Source organism: Haematobia irritans, chromosome 5 (assembly GCF_050003625.1).
Source record: "Haematobia irritans isolate KBUSLIRL chromosome 5, ASM5000362v1, whole genome shotgun sequence".
In the NCBI taxonomy this organism is placed as follows: Eukaryota; Metazoa; Arthropoda; class Insecta; order Diptera; family Muscidae; genus Haematobia; species Haematobia irritans.
In genome coordinates this window covers 154,410,749-154,431,672 of record NC_134401.1, presented here as the reverse complement: position 1 = coordinate 154,431,672, position 20,924 = coordinate 154,410,749, and the positions used below count along the sequence as shown (strand labels likewise).

Below are 20,924 nucleotides of genomic sequence, written 5' to 3'. Positions count from 1 at the left end.
TCAAAACATAATTTCTATAGAAAATTTTATGAAAAATTTATTTCTATAGACAATTTTGTCAAAATTTTATTTCTATAGAAAATTTTGTCAAAATTTTTTTCTATAGAAAATTTTGTTAGCATTTTATTTCTTTGGAAAATTTTGTCAAAATTTTATTTGTATAGAAAATTTTGTCAAAATTTTACTTGTATAGAAAATTTTGTCAAAATTTTATTTCTACAGAAAATTTTGTAACAACTTTATTTCTATAGAAAATTTTGTCAACATTTTATTTCTGTAAAAAATGTTGTCAAAATTTTATTTCTATAGAAAATTTTGCCAACATTTTATTTCTATAGACAATTTTGTCAAAATTTTATTTCTAGAGAAAATTTTATCAAAATTTTATTTCTAGAGAAAATTTTGTCAACATTTTATTTCTAGAAAAAATTTGTTCGCAAAATTTTGTATAGAAATAAAATTTTAGCAAAATTTTTTGTAGAAATAAAATTTTCACAATATTTTTTTGCAATAGAAATAAAATTTTGACAACATTTTTTATAGAAATAAGTTTTTGACAAAATTTGCAATAGAAATAAAAGTTTGACAAAATTTGCTATAGAAATAAAATTTGACAAAATTATCTAAAGAAACAAAATATTAACTAAATTTTCTATAAATGTAATAATTTGGTCAAATTTTCAATAGAAATAAAATATTTGACAAAATTTTCTATAGAAATAAAATTTTGACAAAATTTCTTATAGAAATAAAATTTTTACGAAACTTTCTATAGAAATATTCTATATAAATAAATTTTAGACAAAATTTTCTATAGAAATTAAATTTAGACAAATTTTTTTATTGAAATAAAATTTTGACAAAATTTTTTATAGAAATAAAATTTTCACAAAATTTTTTATAGAAATAAAATTTTGCAAAAATTTGCAATAGAAATAAAATTTTGACTAACATTTTTATAGAAATTTTGCAAAAATTTGCAATAGAACTAAAATTTTGACAAAATTTGCTATAGAAACTAAATTTTCTATAGAAATACAATTTTGAGCAAATCTTCTACGGAAATAATATTTTGACAAAATTTTCTATAGAAATAAAATTTTGAGCAAATATTCTACGGAAATAATATTTTGACAAAATTTTCTATAGAAATAAAATTTTGACAAAATTTTTTATAGAAATAAAATTTTCACAAAATTTTGTATAGAAATAAAATTTTCACAAAATTTTTTATAGAAATAAAATTTTGGAAAAATTTGCAATAGAAATAAAATTTTGACAACATTTTGGAAAGAAATAAATTTTTGACAAAATTTGCAATAGAAATAAAATTTTGACAAAATTTTCTTAGAAATAAAATTTTGAGCAAATATTCTACGGAAATATTATTTTGACAAAATTTTCTATAGAAATAAAATTTTGAGCAAATAATAATAAAATAATAAAATTATATTTTGACAAAATTTTCTATAGAAATAAAATTTTGACAAAATTTTTTATAGAAATAAAATTTTCACAAAATTTTGTATAGAAATAAAATGTTCGCAAATTTTTTTTTACAAAATTTTTTATAGAAATAAAATTTTCACAAAATTTTGTATAGAAATAATATATTCGCAAAATTTTCACAAAATATTTTGTAGAAATAAATTTTTGCAAAAATTTGCAATAGAAATAAAATTTTCACCAAATCTTCTACGGAAATAATATTTTGACAAAATTTTCTACAGAAATAAAATTTTGACAAAAGTTTCTTTGGAAATAAAATTTTGACAAAATTTTCTATAGAAATATAATTTTGACAAAATTTCTTATAGAAATAAAATGTTGACCAAATTTTCCATAGAAATAACATTTGACAAAATTTTCTATAGAAATAAAATTTTGACAAAGGAAATAAAATTTCGACAATGGAAAACTTTGACAAAATCTTCTATAGAAAAAAAATTGACATTGACAGAAATAAAAATGTGACAAAATTTGCTATAAAAATAAAATTGTGACAACATTTTCTATAGAATTAAAATTTTGACAAAATTGTCTATAGAAATAAAATATTGACAAAATTTTCTATAAAAGTAACATTTTGGCCAAATTTTCCATATAGGTAAAATTTTTGACAAAAATTTTCCCGCAAATAAAATTTTGATACAATTTTCAATAGAAATAAAATTTTTGAAAAAAAAAAAATAAATGCAAATTTTGCTTAGCATGGAATACGCATTTCTCTAATATACAGTTTTTTCCTTTTCCAAAAGTCGATAAACTTTTCAATGAAGTCGTATTGTCTTTATAATTAAGTGATTTCACTTATAAATGGGTATCATAACATGAAAGAGAAAATATTTGGGCTAAGGTCAAATTGACTTTAATAATTCAGAAAAATTCTTTAAATTTAATGAAATTGTTTTTAAATTTGTTGTCTTTTTGCATCTTGACTACAAAGAAAACAAGTATATACGGCCGTAAGTTCGGCCAGGCCGAATCTTATGTACCCTCCACCATGGATTGAGTAGAAACTTCTACGAAAGACTGTCATCCACAAATTTCAACTCACTTGGTTGTTAAATGTCATATACTACCACCACGTACCAAATTACAACCGGAGGTCAAAAAATGGGAGCTATATATTATTATGGACTGATAGGAACAATTCCTGCATGATTGTTGGATACCCTATACTAACATCACGTACCAAATTTCAACCGAATGGGACGAATTTTGTCTTTCAAGGTGCTCCGGAGGCCAAATCTGGGGATCGGTTTATATGGGGCCTATATATAATTATGGACCGATATCGACCAATTTTTGCATGGGTGTTAGAGACCATATACTAACACCATGTACCAAATTTAAGCCGGATCGGATGAAAATTGTTTCTCTTAGAGGCTCTGCAAGTCAAATCGGGGGATCGGTTTATATGGGGGCTATATATAATTATGGACCGATGTGGACCAATTTTTGCGTGGGTGTTAGAGACCATATACTAACACCATGTACCAAATTTCAGCGGTATCGGATGAAATTTGCTTCTCTTAGAGGCCTCGCAAGCCAAATTTGGGGGTCCGTTTATATGGGGGCTATACGTAAAAGTGGACGGATATGGCCCATTTGCAATACCATCCGACCTACATCAATAACAACTACTTGTGCCAAGTTTCACGTCGATAGCTTGTTTCGTTCGGAAGTTCGCGTGATTTCAACAGATGGACGGACGGACGGACTGGCATGCTCAGATCGACTCAGAATTTCACCACGACCCAGAATATATATACTTTATGGGGTCTTAGAGCAATATTTCGATGTGTTACAAACGGAATGACAAAGTTAATATACCCCCCATCCTATGGTGGAGGGTATAAAAATCGTTCAAATTTAGGTCATCTTTTTCAATACTTTATTTTAAAGACGTTTTTTACTTGAAACAGAGCATAATTCTTACTGGAAGTCGAATCTTAATTTGAAAATAAAGTTGTTGTTAACTCGTTTTTAAAGGACTTTGATAGCATAACATATGAAGAAAAAAGCTGAAAAACGAAAATTTTAAATTTGCTTCCTAGAAGTAAGTACACAAACCCCAAATTTAAAGGAGAATTGTGCCTTAAAAGTATCCTTACTTGTATTCTCAGTTTCTTTGGATCGGAATCAATACCAAGTTTTTAAGTTTTTAAAGTAAAGACAAAATCTTTGGAAACGGGCATGCTTTTTTTTCAGTGTAGAAATAAAATGTTGACAAAATTTTCCATAGAAATAAATATTTGACAACATTTTCTATAGAAATAAAATGTTGACAAAATTTTCCATAGAAATAAAATTTTGACAACATTTTCTATAAAAATAAAATTTTGGTAAATTTTTCTTTGGAAATAGAATTTTGAGAAAATTTTCTATTGAAATAAAATTGTGACAAAATTTTCCATGGAAATATTTTTTTTTTACAAACTTTTCTAAAGAAATATAATTTTAACAAAATTTTCTAATGAAATAAAATGTTGACAAAATTTTCTATGATAATACAATTATCTATAAATTCAGTATCTTTAAGAATTTTAATTTTCGTGTGTAGGTCATTGTGAGTTCGTTCTCCCTTTTTGTTGATGTGATAACTTTACCAAGAGCACAATGTTATTTTTAGACGAGGAACCGCTTTCCGAAAAAAATTTTGTCTTCTAACCAAACATAAAATATTTTCTATATAATTTCCGAGAAAATAACATGGTTGCAAAAATAACAATTTGCTCTTGAAACAGGTCGGAGGTGATCATATTCCTCCTCCGGTTGTGTATTACATATCAGCCACCCTGTATGTGTTCTATGGGTCGCGGACAACTGCATATATCCATTCATCCATAGATAGACATGCACTTACATTCAAACCCTCATTTTGTTTGTATTGGCTTTCAAAGAGAACAAAAAATTGTATATTTTTCAAAGTTTCCAAGTAAAGTCAATATCAACCATAACTCATGATTCATGCATGTCTCACTGTTTGTTTGTTTATTTGTTTGGCCAACATATAGCCAGCCATCAACATCATCATCATCATCATCAACGTCATCATCAGCAGCAGCAAGCACTAGCACAGCAATAAAGCCATTGCTATTAGCAACACTATCGTATACATCGTTCACATCTTCATTGATGCATTTCAAGTGCATTGAACAAATATTTGTTCAATGGATTTATAATTCAGATTTTCCCATCGGTTTATGGGATATATAATGAAAATGTGATATGCGAACAGCGTCAAGTGAGAAATGTGTGATCCATTACCAAATCAGACCAAACTTTGGCTGGTATCGCAAAAAAAAAAACAAAAAACAGCGCAAGTCAAAATGTCAAAACCAAAACCAATGCCCAACAAATAACAATGACACAACATTTACTTACTTACGTCGTTCACCATGACCGCGTCATGGCGTGGTCCTCTGGCATAACCAGTGACACGTGTGAACTCTGTGACCAGGTGTGAGAAGACGACCAGTAATAAGAACCAAACAAAACGATCCATGGCGGTTATAATTATCTGTAACAGAAAAAAAAACATAAAACAAAAATAAAGTCATGTAAAAAATAACATGGATGATAAATTGGAATAATGAAGTTAATTTTGCTGGTTTGTGAACTTTTTATATATAGGATCAGCTGTTTTATCGATACGAGAAATATTAAAATTACTTTAAAAAAAAATATATTATAAATATTAAAAATTAATTAGGATTATTGTTTGATCCACTGTGCATATTAATTATTATATAGATTTATCGATAAGTGCAATGTTTCATTAACTGTCAAGTTGTTTTTATTCATTATGCTTTATGTTACACTTGTCTTTTTACCGCCTAAATTTGTTGTTATATTTGTCATTTCATTCATTCATGTTCATTCAATAAAATCACACCACTTGCTTGTTATATTTGTTTAAACGAAGTCACATGTCTTTTTCTCCGGTTCGAGTTGCAACAAAGGTTATGGGCCCAGAATCACGTTGGGAACCCGTTGCGTAATCCAGTTAACAAAAATTAAGACTTTGGAATAATTGTTGTTAAATAAAAAAAAAAAATTAATTAAAAAAAAAAATTAATTAAAATTTAAAAGGAAAAATCGAATAAAAAAGGCGGAGAAAAATGAGTTCTAATTTTCAGATAGAAAAGTTAAGTTCTGAAAATTATGCATCGTGGTCTGTCCAGATGCGGAGTCTCTTGATAACTCAAGACTACTGGGAAGTCATCGATTCCTTTCTGAGTCTGTCTGCAACAGCTGAAGAAAAGGAGTCATGGAAGGTTAAAGATAGTAAAGCTTTAGCCACACTTATTTTGTCGGTACGTCCATCAGAATTGATCCACATCAAATCATGCAAATCTGCGAAAGATGCTTGGGTAAAATTGGAGAAGGTTTACAAAGGAAAAGATCCAGCAAGGAAAGTCCATTTGTTTAAACAATTTGTGCGGTTTAAATTTCAACATGGTGAAAAGTATGCTCCTCAGATTAATAATTTTTGTTCTTTGGCAGACGATTTAAAAGATGTAGACGTGAAAATTCCTGATGAATTGCTAAGTATATTTTTACTGTGTAGTCTACCATCAGAATTAGAAAATTTCGTAGTTGCCATCGAAAGTCGAGATATTTTACCCACTCTCGAAGTGCTAAAAAATAAAATTTTGGAGGAAGAGCAAAGGAGACTGGAAAAAGGTGATAATGTCGGTGATCACATATTTGGAATGCGTAGTAAACAAAATAAATATGAGAAAAAGAAATCCATCACCAAAAATGAGCCAGATAAGTATAAAAATGTCAAATGTTATAATTGTGGAAGGAGAGGCCACATTAAGTCAGAGTGCAAGTTCCAATTTAAAAGAGACAATTCTGCTATGTGTGTCATGAATGCAGCAATTTCTCAATCAAATCTTTCAAATTGGATATTGGACAGTGGTGCATCATCCCACGTTTGCCGAGACAAATGTTTATTTGTAGGTATGAAAGAATACCACGACGATGTCATGCTTGCATCTGGTGAAAATTTTAAAGTTCAAGCCATTGGAGATGTAAATATAAAGTTTTGGAACAAATCTTATAAGCTTCAAAATGTTTTGTATGTACCTCAATTTAAATCTAACTTTCTTTCAGTTAGAAAAATGACTGAACATGGTTTTACCGTAAAATTTTCAAAGAGAAAGGCCGAAATATTTGACCGATATAATGAATTTCAATTTAATGCTCATCTTATGGATGGTTTATATCAAATAAAATCCAAAAATGAATACGCTATGTTGACGACCGAATCCCAAAAGGAAAATCTTTGGCATAAACGATTTGGACATTTAAATTACAATGATTTGAAGAAATTGGAAAACGAAAAAATGGTTCGTGGTTTACAAGGTAATTTTGAAAATCCTATAGATTGTGTTACATGCTCATTATGCAAAATATCGGTTCGACCATTTAAAGCTGTCGGAACCACTGTGACATATAGCCCACTAGAATTGGTGCACACGGACGTTTGCGGTCCGATACGACTTAAATCGCAAGGAGGTGCACAGTATTTTATAACATTTATAGATGACTATAGTCGATACATTTCTGTTTATTTTTTGAAGGCTAAATCTGATGCATTTTCTGTATTTAAGACCTATTTATTAGAGATGGAGAGACAAACTGGTTACCATTTGAAAAGATTAAGAAGCGATAATGGAACCGAATATGTTAATAATGAATTTAAATATTTTTTGCAAGAACGAGGTATAGTTCACGAAACCACTGTGGCATACACTCCACAACAGAATGGTGTTTGTGAGAGAGCCAATCGAACAATTATGGAGATGACACGTTGTTTGTTGGAGGAATCTAAATTACCCAAATACTTATGGGCAGAAGCCGTAAATACTAGTGTCTATATCAAGAACCGCTCCCCAACAAAAGTTTTAAATAATATAACACCATATGAAAAATTTACAGGTCGAAAGCCATCCGTATCATATTTTAAAACTTTTGGATGTAAAGCTGTAGTTCTTGACAAAAGTCCCGGACGATCGAAATTGGACACAAAAGGTAACATATTTGTATTTGTTGGATATGAGCCACATACTAAAGGCTACAGATTATTTAATTTGGAAACGAGAAAATTAATTATCTCCCGTGATGTAAAATTTTTTGAAAATGAATTTGAAAACAATGTATCTGAAAATGATGAATATGGAAATATTTTTGATTTTGTTAGTATTGGCAATAATAATGAAAATTTTATGAATGAAAACTCAACTGAAATTGAAAACATAACCGAAGAACCGGTTACATCATACAATGATTACGATGAGCCAATGCCACAAATTGATCAGCCACTATCAAACAACCACGTTGCAAATGATTCATTCATAAACAATTCATTGACAAACAATATAGAGAGCAATGATATCATTGAAAATGACTCTCTTTTTGAAGAGAATGTCAATGAGAATGGAAAGAGAAAGAGAGGCAGACCAGCTATCATTAGGACAGGTGTTGTTGGGAGACCACGAAAAAAATATAACACTGGTACAAGCGTTCAAGAAATTGATGTTATTAAAGAGTTTGATGCTGAACCAAAAACAATTTCTGAAGCTATGAGCACCAGTGAGTGGGAGAGATGGAAGTTGGCAATGAAGGCCGAATACGACACTCTACAGCGTAATAATACCTGGGAATTAGTACAAAAACCAAAAAATGCGAATGTTATAGGTTGTAAATGGGTATTTACCAGAAAACGTTTAGCTGATGGAACCATAGAAAAATATAAAGCCCGTTTGGTTGCACAAGGCTGTTTTCAGCGACAAAATTTGGACTATTTTGAAACTTATGCTCCAGTCATTCGTCAACCTACGATTCGACTTATACTTGCATTAGCGGTTCGCTACAAATTGTTGGTCAAACACGTTGATGTAGTCTCAGCATATCTCAATGGAGAGCTTGAAAACGATGTTTACATGAAACAACCTGAGATGTTTATTGTAAGAGGAGAAGAAAGCAAGGTATGTAAACTGAAAAAATCACTTTATGGTCTCAAGCAAGCTGGACGACAGTGGAACCATAAAATAAATGAAATTTTGATAAAAATGGATTTTCGACAATGCAAAACCGATAGTTGTGTTTTCATTAAGAGAAATAATAATGATATAAATATAATTGCTCTATATGTCGACGACATTTTATTAGCCTGTAGTTCGAGTACATCGATGGAAGAAATTCTTCAGAATTTATCTCAACATATTGAAGTAATTGATCGAGGTCCCGTTGACTATTATCTTGGAATGGAGATTGAGAGGCATGATCCTAGAGGAAAAATTAAAATTCATCAAAACAGTTTTTTAAATGAAATGTTAGCACAATGGAATATGTATAATTGTAAGCCGTCAAGTACTCCAATACCTCCAGGTACTATTTTAAAGAAATGCAAAGCTGAAAATTGCAATGAAATTGTGGATTCGAAATGTTATCAATCACTCATTGGGAGTTTGATGTATTTAGCTACGATATCAAGACCAGATATATCTCACACAATTTCTAAGTTATCACAGTTTAATTCACATCCTCATCGTGAGCACATGACTGCTGCAAAACATGTACTTCGATATTTAAAAGCACACAAATTTAGTCTAACGTTCGATGGTACAGATGGTTTATGTTGTTTTTCTGATGCAGATTGGGGATCCAATGCTATTGATCGTAAATCTTATAGTGGATATGTTCTATTCTTCGCAGGTGGTCCAATAGCATGGGAGTCCAAGAAACAAGACGTAGTTGCTTTAAGTTCGATGGAAGCAGAGTACATCGCTATGTCTCAAGCTGTAAAAGAAATGTCTTTTCATCGAAGTTTGTTGATGGAATTGGAACTCGAAGATATCAATAAGAAGCCTACAACTTTGTACTGTGACAATCAAGGTGCTCAATATTTAACGAAAAGCCATATGACGTTAAAGCGGAGTAAACATATAGATATTAGATTTCATTATATCAAAGAAAAGTATAACTTAAATGAAATATGTTTGTCATATGTACCATCTGATAGGAATATTGCTGATATTTTTACAAAGTCGCTACCGAAACAAAATCATGAAAAAATTTGTAAATTGTTAAAATTGGAATTTGGAAATTGTTAATATTTTTGAATATTGTAAATATGTATATATACTTGGATTATTTTTGGATTATTTTTGACAGTGAATAAACATTGAGGAGGTGTTTGTTGGATCCACTGTGCATATTAATTATTATATAGATTTATCGATAAGTGCAATGTTTCATTAACTGTCAAGTTGTTTTTATTCATTATGCTTTATGTTACACTTGTCTTTTTACCGCCTAAATTTGTTGTTATATTTGTCATTTCATTCATTCATGTTCATTCAATAAAATCACACCACTTGCTTGTTATATTTGTTTAAACGAAGTCACATGTCTTTTTCTCCGGTTCGAGTTGCAACAATTATTAATAATCATAAAAAATTATGAATATAAATAATAAAATAAGAAAACAGTAGTTGGGTACTCAAAAAAAAAAAATGAACCCACCATTAAAGAAAATCTTGGTTAATTTTAGCACATTTTACTTAAACGTTATTATAAAGTATAAGTAAATGTTTTTTCGACAAATTCAAGCAAATTTATAAGAATTAAGTATTTTTTTTTACTTGTTAAAGAAACTTCCGTAGCTTGAAGGAATGAACAAAGTTCACGGTGGGCTCATCTGCGGTAAAATTTTGCAATTTTAAAAAATGCTGAATTATTTTGTAGGAGATACGAATTTAGTAAATCTTTAGGCTTTATTTGTGTATAATTTTTCATCTCTTTTAGTTCATTTAACGTGCGCAAATAATTTTTAAGTTTAAAGAAACTTTCTTAAAATATAATAATTCCTTGAACTAAAATAGAGTTAAATTGGCTTTAGTGTCATTGAGAGTTTACTTTTTGTATAGAAATAAAATTTTGACAAAATTTTCTATAGAAATTAAATTTTGACAAAATTTTCTATAGAAGTAAAATTTTGACAAAATTTTCTATAAAAGTAAAATTTTGACAAAATTTTCTTTGAAATAAAATTTTAACAAAATTTTCTATAGAAATAAAATGTTGAAAAAATTTTCTATAGAAATCCAATTTTGACAAAACTTTCTAATGGTGTCAAATTTTTACACCATTTTCCATATAAATACAATTTTGCAACATTTTCTATAGAAATAAAATTTTGACAAAATTGTCTAAAAAATTAAAATTTTGACAAAATTTTCTATAGAAATAAAATAAAATTTTGACAAAATTTTCCATAGAAATAAAATTTTGACAAAATTTTCTATAGAAATAAAATTTTGACATCATTTTCTATAGGAATAAAATTTTGACAAAATTTTCTATTGAAATAACATTTTGACAAAATTTTCTATTGAAGTAAAATTTTGACAACATTTTCTTTGAAATGAAATTTTAACAAAATTTTCTATAGAAATAAAATTATGAAATATTTTTCTATAGAAGTAAAATTTTGACAAAATTTTCTATTGAAATCCAATTTTGACAAAATTTTCTAATGGTGTCAAATTTTTACACCATTTTTTATAGAATTAAAATGTCGCAAAATTTTAAAAAAAAATTTTGACAAAATTTTCTATAGAAATAAAATTTTGAAAAATATTTCTACAGAAATAAAATTTTGACAAAATTTTCTATAGAAATAAAATTTTGAAAAAATTTTCTATAGAAATAAAATTTTGACAAAATTTTCTATAGAAATAAAATTTTGACAAAATTTAAAATTTTTTTTACTTCTATAGAAGTAAAATTTTGACAAAATATTCTTTGAAATAAAATATTAACAACATTTTCTGTAGAAATAAAATTATGAAAAAATTTTCTATAGAAATAAAATGTTGACAAAATTTTCTATAGAAATCCAATTTTGACAAAATTTTCTAATGGTGTCAAATTTTTACACCATTTTCTATAGAAATAAAATTTTGTAACATTTTCTACAGAAATAAAATTTTGACAAAATTTTCTATAGAAATAAAATTTTGACAAAATTTTCTTTAGAACTGAAATTTTGAAAAAGATTTCTATAAAAATAAAATTTTGACAAAATTGTCTATAGAATTGCATTGGACAAAATTTTCCATAGAATTAAAATTTAGCAAAATTTGCTATAGAAATAAAATTTTGAGAAAATTTTCTATAGAAATAAAAATGTGACAAATATTTTTTGAAGGTAGAGCTAGATCCAAAAACGAAGGTTAAGTTGAAATGGAGAAAATGTACCAAAAATACTTTTTTGTCATTATATTATCAAATTACAGAATTCTGTATACTAAAAAGTTCTAAAAGAATATTGAAAAAAATATTTGCTTTTTATACATTTTTAATTAAAATATTTATTGTCACGGTTAATATTTTAATTATATACGAAATAAGTATTTTCAATTAAAAATTGAAACATTTTTTACGGTGGGTAAGAATGTGTACAACAAAAAATATCAAACATCAAACGAGAGCGCACCCGGAACACATCTGACTTGTGTAGATGCTCAGGAGGATAAATTGGGAGATTGGATGAAGTCCATAACGGCGCATCTATTTTTAACCTCAAATAGATCTAGTTTTTTAAGATTAGGCAAATCGGGGAAAATTTCGTTGTCTAAAAGCCCAAGCATTTAAATCAAGCGATCTGTCTATATGGGCGCAATATGAATACATTGATCGATATAAATGAAATTCAAACAGGTTTTTGTGAACCTAAAACACAACTATATATTTCGAATTATAGGCAAATCGGATAAAAAATTGCAGTGGGCGCATGCTCAAGAAGACAAATCGGGAGATCGGTATATTTGGGGCCGATACCTAAACTTGAAGCCATACACCCCATATTCGTTTCATCTATATGTAGACCAAAAATACCTTAAGATTTTCAATTTCAGTCAAAGTGGATAAAAATTTTTGTGTCTAGAAGACCACAAATTTTAATCGGGAGATCGGTCCAGCAAATTTAAAGGCTCAACTTCAACTTTCACACTTCCAAAAATGTCCTACCAAACAAGTTCTTTATTTTAATACCCAGGAGATTTTTTGATTCAATTTTGAATAACTCCCCAATAAAAACTATGTCGCGAAAAATGTAGTGAAAATGTACTTTTTGGAACCGGAAATGGTGCAAAATTGGCGCAGAAATGATGAATTTAACATGAGCTTGTCATTGGACGGATATTCACCATTTCAACAGCCGTTGCACTGAATTTGCATCACTTCTTAAGGTGGAATCTAAATCCAGTGTCCTGGATGTTAATTAAAAAAAAAATGTGATATTTTTTCTTATAAGAATTTTTTATTATTTTGATTTGGCAAAAGTTTCTTTAGAAATGAAGTTTTGACAAAATTTCCTATAGAAATGAATTGTTGACAAAAATTCGTAGAGAAATGAAATTTAGACAAAATTTCCTATATAAATTAAACTTTGGCAAAATGTGCAAGAGAAAAAAATTGTCGGAGAGAAATTAAATTTTGAGAAAATTTCCTAAGTTTTGACAGAATTTCCTATAGCAAAGAAATCTTGACAAACTTTCCTATTGAAATGAAGTTTTGGCAAAATTGCTTAGTGAAATTAAGTTTTGACCAAATTTTCTACAGAAATGAAATTTTAACAAAAATTCGTAGAGAAATGAAATTGTCTAAATTTAATTTCCCTAAAATTAAAAAAAAGCTTCTATAGCAATGAATTTTGAACAAAATTTTCTATAGAAATGAAATTTTGACAACATTTCCTATAGAAATGAAATTTTGGCACAATTTCCTACAAAAATTAAAGTTTGATAAAATTCCTTATTGAAATGAAATTTTGACAAAATTTTCTAAAGAAATGGAATTTTGACAAAAATTCCTATGGAAATGAAATTTTACCTTATCTTGTTTTTTTTTTCTTCAAAAAGGTCGAAAAACAAAAACAAAAAATTAGATGAAATTAAATTTTGACAAAATTTCCCATAGAAATAAAATTTTGTGACAATTTGCTATAGAAATAAAATTTTGGCAAAATTTCCTAAGGACATGAAAATTTTACAAAATTTCCTATAGAAATGAAATTTTGACAAAATTTCCTATAGAAATAAAATTTTGACAAAATTTACTATAGAAATGAAATTTTACAAAATTTCCTATAGAAATGAAATTTTTACAAAATTTCCTATAGAAATGAAATTTTTACAAAATTTCCTATAGAAATGAAATTTTGACAAAACTTTCTATAGAAATGAAATTTTGACAAAATTTCCTATAGAAATGACATTTTGACAAAATTTCCTATAGAAATAAAATTTTGACAAAATTTCCTATAGAAATGAAATTTTACAAAATTTCCTATAGAAATGTAATTTTGACAAAATTTCCTATAGAAATGAAATTTTGACAAAATTTTCTATAGAAATGAAATTTTGACAAAATTTTCTATAGACATGAAATTGTGACAAAATTTCCCATAGAAATGAAGTTTTGACAAAATTTCCAAAGAAATGAAATTTTGACAAAATTTCCGATAGAAATGAAATTTTGACAAAATTTCTCATAGAAATGAAATTTTTACAAAATTTCCTATAGAAATGAAACTTTGACAAAATTTTCTATAGAAATGAAATTTTGACAAAATTTGTTATAGAAATGATATTGGTCAAAATTTCTTATAGAAATGATATTTTGACAAAATTTGCGAGAGAAATAAAATTTTCAAAAAAAAAAAAAAATAAAAATCCCTATAGAAATAAATTGAGCGTAATTCCTTATAAAACATAAATTTTGAAAAAAAAATTATCGAACAGATATTTTGGTAAACTTTTTTGTTTGGTTGCCTAAGTACTTATCAAACTTCACTTCGGATTTCCCACTAAGATGATGTCTATTTGTTTCAATTAATCTATATTTAACATAAAAGTCACAAAATCTTAAATGTTTTTTTTTTTCAGTGTAAATGAAGATTTCTAAGAACACTTTTGAATACATACATCATTATTAAAACTCATGTTGATGGTTGAAGTTGATAGTTTATGTAGCACCAAATATTCCTCTATGTTGGACATATGCAAGATTCGCACAGTATTCCAATGTTAAATGGAGTACAAGAAGATGTCTTGTGGTGATGACACCTCACTGCTGCTGGTACCAAAGACTAACAATGATGATGATATTGGAAAAGTTAAAAGTCACTTAACACTTGAGATCGCCGCTTATGGTAAATGCCACATTGATCTTGGCCAAAGGAAAAAGACGCAAGCTCATACAATATCACAAAATGACACGACACGTTTCACAGTTAATGCTACAGATATGATGGCGATAATTTACAACCAAGACCATAAGGCGTAAGAGAAGGAACTTTGAGTTAAATGCTGATGTAATGATGATTAGCGATTTTTTTTCTTTCGAATCGATAGTTAAGCTCACAATACTCAATACCGGGAAAGAAGTACACAATAGGGAAGAATAAATTTCTTTTGTGGATGTTACGACGTTCACACACTTCTCTACAAAGGCGTTGATACGAAATTTCAAGTTATTGGTTAAGAACGCATGCGCGGCCCCATTTACGTTACAGCAAGAATTCTTGTTTTTGTTTTTTGTTTTTTTATGTGGACCACTTAAAGGTAATGTGGGATTCTTATTTAGCTTTTTCCGAATTTTAAGTGGGGCATGTGTTTGAAAGATGGAGTAAAACAGAAACACACACAAACAAGTGAAGATGTGGAGACTTATGTGAGATGGTTTGAAGTAGGCTCAAGGAGTAGGAAGGTTAAGGGAGGAGAGGTGAAAATGAACCGCAATCTTATACCAATCTTCACTTTAAAATAATTTGACGCGCAACGCGTTCTTTTCGATTTTTCGCGAACTATACCGATTGAGAGTTGGAAACGTTCTGACTCGAAAGAGCCACTGCAAAATAATCGGTTTGAATTGAAAAAAAAAAAAAACATTGAAAACATTGGACGCAGGCGTTAAGATATAAATGAATGAAGACAAGAATAAAACCGAAGTTGTAGAAGAAGAAGAAAACGCTTATTTGAAAATTGCACAGACATAGTGAGTGCGCAGAGCTATGTTGACTGAGAGTTCGAAGGCGCAGCATTAGCAGCAGACAACAACAACGGTCTAGTTGTAAGCATTTGCTTCAGTTGTCTTTGGTTTTGTTATTGCTGCTGTTGCTGCTGCTACTGCCGTTGTATTTAACTTCTTGCCTTTAAGAAAAGAAATATTGAAACTGAAGCCATACTTACTTACCACCGCTGGCTGCTTGTTTTCTAACAACTCTAACAATATCTCCAACAAAAATTGTAAAAAAACAAAACAACAAAACAAAATTTGGCTGAGTGGTAGACCAACAGCAAAATCATAACCTACGGCACAGTGGTTCTCTTGACCTTTCCAACATCTTTTCTTATTCGATTTTTTACCGGTTTGAATGTGATCGAATATTTAAACTAGTCGACAAAAATTTACCAACAAAATGAAATTTCGACAAAAATTCCTATACAAATTTCCTATAGAACTAAAATTCTTAGAAAATTTTCTATAGAATTAAAATTTTAAGAAAATTTCCTATAGAACTAAAATTTTTAGAAAATTTCCTATAGAATTAAAATTTTGAGAAAATTTCCTATAGAAATGAAATTTTGACAAAATTGTCCATAGAAATGAAATTTGGACAGATTTTGCTAAAGAAGTGAAATTGTGTCAAAATTTCCTTTAGAAATTACATTTTCAAAATATTTTTTATATAAATAAAATTTCGACAAAATTTTCTGTAAACAAGAAATGTTTATAACATCTTCTAGAGAAATGAAATTTTGACAAAAATTTCCTACCGAAAAATAGTTCTCTAACAAAATTTCCTATGGCAAAAAAAAAAAATCCTTTAAAATAAAATTCTAACAAAATTTCCTATAGAAATTAAATGTTGAGAAAATTTTCTATAGACATGATATTTTGAAAAAAATTCCCAGAGAAATAAAATTTTGACTTAATTTCCTATAGGAATAAAATTTTGACTTAATTTCCTATAGGAATGAAATTTTGACTAGATTTCCTTAAGAAATGAAATTTCCTATAGAAATGAAATTTTAATGAAATTTTCTTACTGAAATAAAATTTTGAGAAAATTTCCCATAGAAAAATAATTTTAACAAATTTTCATATAAAAATGAAATTTTGAACAAATTTCTTATAGAAATGACATTTTGACAAAATATGCTATAGAAATGAACTTTTGACAAAATTTTCTAAACCAATGTAATTTGGAAAAAAAATTCTAATGCTATGGTCACACAAACATGAAATGTTGATACAATTTTCTAGAGAAATGAAGTTTTTAACAAAAATTTCCTACAGAAAAGTAGTTCTAACAAAATTTCCTACGGCAAAAAAAAAATTTAAAAAAATCCTATAAAATAAAATTCTAACAAAATTTCCTATACAAATGAAATTATGAGAAAATTTCCTATAGACAAGATATTTAAAAAAAAATCCCAGAGAAATACAATTTTGACTTAATTTCCTATAGGAATGAAATTTTAACTAAATTTCCTTAAGAAATGAAATTTCGACGAAATTTCCTATAGAAATGAAATTTTAATGAAATTTTCTTACTGAAATAAAATTTTGAGAAAATTTCCCATAGAAAAATAATTTTAACAAATTTTCATATAAAAATGAAATTTTGAACAAATTTCTTATAGAAATGGCATTTTGACAAAATATGCTATAGAAATGAACTTTTGACAAAATTTTCTAAACCAATGTAATTTAGAAAAAAAAAATCTAATACTATGGTCACACAAACATGAAATGTTGATAAAATTTTCTAGAGAAATGAAATTTTAACAAAAATTTCCTACAGAAAAGTAGTTCTAACAAAATTTCCTTTGACAAAAAAAAAAATAAATAAATAAAAATTCTATAAAAGAAAATTCTAACAAAATTTCCCATAGAACTGAAATTTTGAGAAAATTTCCCATTTGGCAAATGGTTCTGGAAAAATGTTTGACAATAATTTTGGTCTAATATTTGCCTAGTGTGACCATAGCCTAACCAATGAAATTTTGTTAATTTTTTAAATGAAATTTTAGTAAAACAACTTCAGCGAATATGGCCAAAATTTCCTACAACATTTCCTACAGAAATGATTGTGACCAAATTTCCTATAGAAATTAAATTTTGATTACATTTTCTATAGAATTTTAAATTAGTTTCTTAGAAACTAAAGTTTTGACAAGACAAATTAGTTTCTTAGAAACTAAAGTTTTGACAAGTTTCCTTTAGTAAACAAATATTAATATAATTTCCAATAGCAAAGAAATTTCTAAAAAAATGTCCTTTACAAATAAAATTTTTAACAAAATTTCCTATAGCAATGAAATTTTGAAAAAAAAAAATTCTATAGATAAAAATTTTAACAATCTTTCCTAGAGAAATTATATTTTGATAAAATTTCCTATAGCAATAAATTTTTTACAAGATTTCCTATAAAAAAAAAGAAATTTTCACAGAATTTCATTTGGACACAAAATTTTGGCGAAATTTACTACAGACATGAAATTTCGACAAAATTTTCTATAGGAATGAAATTTTGACAAAATATCCTATAGAAATTTGATTTACATGGAATTTCCTATAGAAAAAAAAATTATAAACTTTCCTATAAAAAGCCATTTTTAACAAAATTTCCTAGAATATTAATTTACAACAAAAATTTCTATAGAAATAAAATTATGAAAAATTTTCCATAGAAATGAAAGTTTGAAAAAAACTTCCTTTAGAAATAAAATGTTGACAAAATTTGCTTTAGAAATGAAAATTTGATAAAATTTCTATAGCAAACTATTTTTGATAAAATAGAAATTAAAGTTTGACAAAAATTTCTCTAGCAAAGAAATTTTGACAAAATTTCCTATAGAAATGAAGTTCTCACAAAATTTCCTCACAAAAAAATATATTACAATTTCCTAAATTTGTCCAAAATTTTTTATAAAAAGAAATTTTGACTAACTTTGCTATAAAAAGAAATTAAAAAGAAAAAATTTGTTGAAAAATTAAATTGTTGGGAAAATTTCCTATAGAAATGAAATTTTGAAAATCTTTTTGTAGAAATGGAATTTTGACAGAATTTCCTATAGAAATGAAATTTTGACTAAATATACCATAGAAATGAAATTTACAAGGAATTTCTTATAAAGAAGATATTTTAGCAAAATTTGGAAAAGCAAGAAATTTTGCCAACATTTCGTATAACAAAAAATTTTGCAAAAATTTCCTATAGCAAGGAAATTTGAACAGTGAATTTTTGACAAAATTTCCTATTGAAATGAAATTGTGACAAAATTTCCGTTAGCACAGAAATGTTCATAAATATTTCTGCAGAAATGTAATTTTGACAAAATTTCCTATAGAAATGAAATTGTGACAACAATTTCTGTAGAAATGTAATTTTGACAAAATTTCCTATAGAAATGAAATTTTGACAAAATTTCCTGTAGCAAAGAAATTTTGACAAAATTTCCTATAGAAATGAAATGTTGATAAAATTTCCTATAGAAATGAAATTTTGAGAAAATTTCCTAGAGAAACTAAATTTTGACTAAATATCCTGTAGAATAGAAATTTTGACAAAATTTCCTATAGCACAGAAATTTTCACAAATATTTCTATAGAAAGTAAATTTTGACAAAATTTCCTTCAGAAATAAAATTTTGACAAAATTTCCTTCAGAAATGAAATTTTTATAAAATTTCCCGTAGCAATGACATTTTGACAAAATTTCCTATTGAAATGAAATTTTGACAAAATTTCCTTCAGAAATAAAATTTTGATAAAAATTCCTTCAGAAATGAAATTTTGACAAAATTTTCTATTGAAATGAAATTTTGACAAAATTTCCTCTAGAAACGAAATTTTGACAAAATTTCCTCTAGAAACGAAATTTTGACAAAATTTCCTCTAGAAACGAAATTTTGCCAAAATTTCCTTTAACAAAGAAATTGTGACAAAATTTCCTGTAGCAAGGAAATTTTGACAAAGTTTTCTGCAGCAAGGAAATTTTGACAAAATTTCCTATAGCAAAGAAATTTTGACAAAGTTTCCTATAGCAAAGAAATTTTGCCAAAATTTCGTATATCAGAGGAATTTTGTCAAGATTTCGTATAGCAAAGAAATTTTGACAACATTTCCTATAACAACGTAATTTTAACAAAATTTCTTATAAAAAAGAAATTTTGAAAAAATTTTCTATATCAAAAAAAAAAATAAATAAATAAATAAAATAAAAAAATTGACAAAATTTCTTATAGCAAAGAAAATTTTGACAATATTTAGTGTATCAAAGAAAGTGTGCTAAAATTTCGTATGACAAAGAAATTTTGACAAAATTTCCTATAGCAATGAAATTTTACCAAAATTTCTTATAAAAAAGAAATTTTGAAAAAATTTTCTATACAAAAAAATTGACAAAATTTCCTATAGCAAAGAAATTTTGACAAAATGTAGTGTAGCAATGAAATTGAGACAAAGTTTCCCATACCAATGAAATTTTGACAAAATTACCTATAGCAAAGAAATGTTGACAAAATTTTCTGTAACAAAGAAAGTGTGCCAAAATTTCGTATGGCAAAGAAATTTTGACAAAATTTCATATAGCAACGAAATTTAAAAAAAAAATTCTTATAAAAAAAATTTTAACAGCATTTTCTATATCAAAAAAAATGACAAAATTTCCTATGCAAAGAAATTTTGACAGAATTTCCTATGAAAAAAAAATTTGACAAAATTTTCTGTAGTAAAGAAATTTTAACAAAATTTCCTACAGCAAAGAAATTTTAACAAAATTTCCCATAGCAAAGAAATTTTGCTAACATTTCTTAGAGCAAAGAAATTTTGTCAAGATTCGTATAGCAAAAGAAATTTTGACAAAATTTTCTATAGCACAGAAATTTTGACAAATATTTCTATAGAAATGAAATTTTGACAAAATTTCCTTCAGAAATAAAATTTTCACAAAATTTCCTTCAGAAATGAAATTTTGATAAAATTTCCCATAGAAATGAAATTTTGAAAATTTCCTATTGAAATGAAATTTTCACAAATATTCTATATAAATGAAATTTTGACAAAATTTCCTTCAGAAATGAAATCTTGATAAAATTTCCCATAGAAATGAAATTTTGACAAAATTTCCTATAGAAACAAAATTTTGCAAAAATTTCCTATAAAAAAGAAATTGTGACAAATTTCCTGCAGCAAGGAAATTTTCTATTGAAATTTCCTGCACCAAGGAAATTTTCTATTGAAATTTTGACAAAACTTCCTGTAGCAAAGCAAATGAGACAAGATTTCCTATAGCAAAGAAATTGTGACTAAATTTCCTATAGCAAAGA

The 20,924-nt window shown here is 27.0% G+C and overlaps 1 protein-coding gene across 2 annotated transcripts in view; it reads right to left on the bottom strand.

The window, feature by feature from the left end:
- Positions 1 to 20,924, bottom strand: part of LOC142240837 (uncharacterized) — a 159,402-nt gene that overhangs the window by 30,544 nt on the left and 107,934 nt on the right. Inside the window, exons 1-2 of one of the 2 annotated variants that reach the window (XM_075312582.1) lie at positions 14,511 to 15,400; positions 4,895 to 5,026 (exon numbers count right to left, since the gene is read on the bottom strand). In XM_075312582.1, coding sequence (XP_075168697.1) covers positions 4,895 to 5,026; positions 14,511 to 14,585 — 207 coding nt within the window. In that variant the 5' untranslated portion in view covers positions 14,586 to 15,400. Of the gene's footprint in view, positions 1 to 4,894; positions 5,027 to 14,510; positions 15,401 to 20,924 lie in introns of those variants that run through there. The other variant, XM_075312583.1, reaches the window with a different exon arrangement.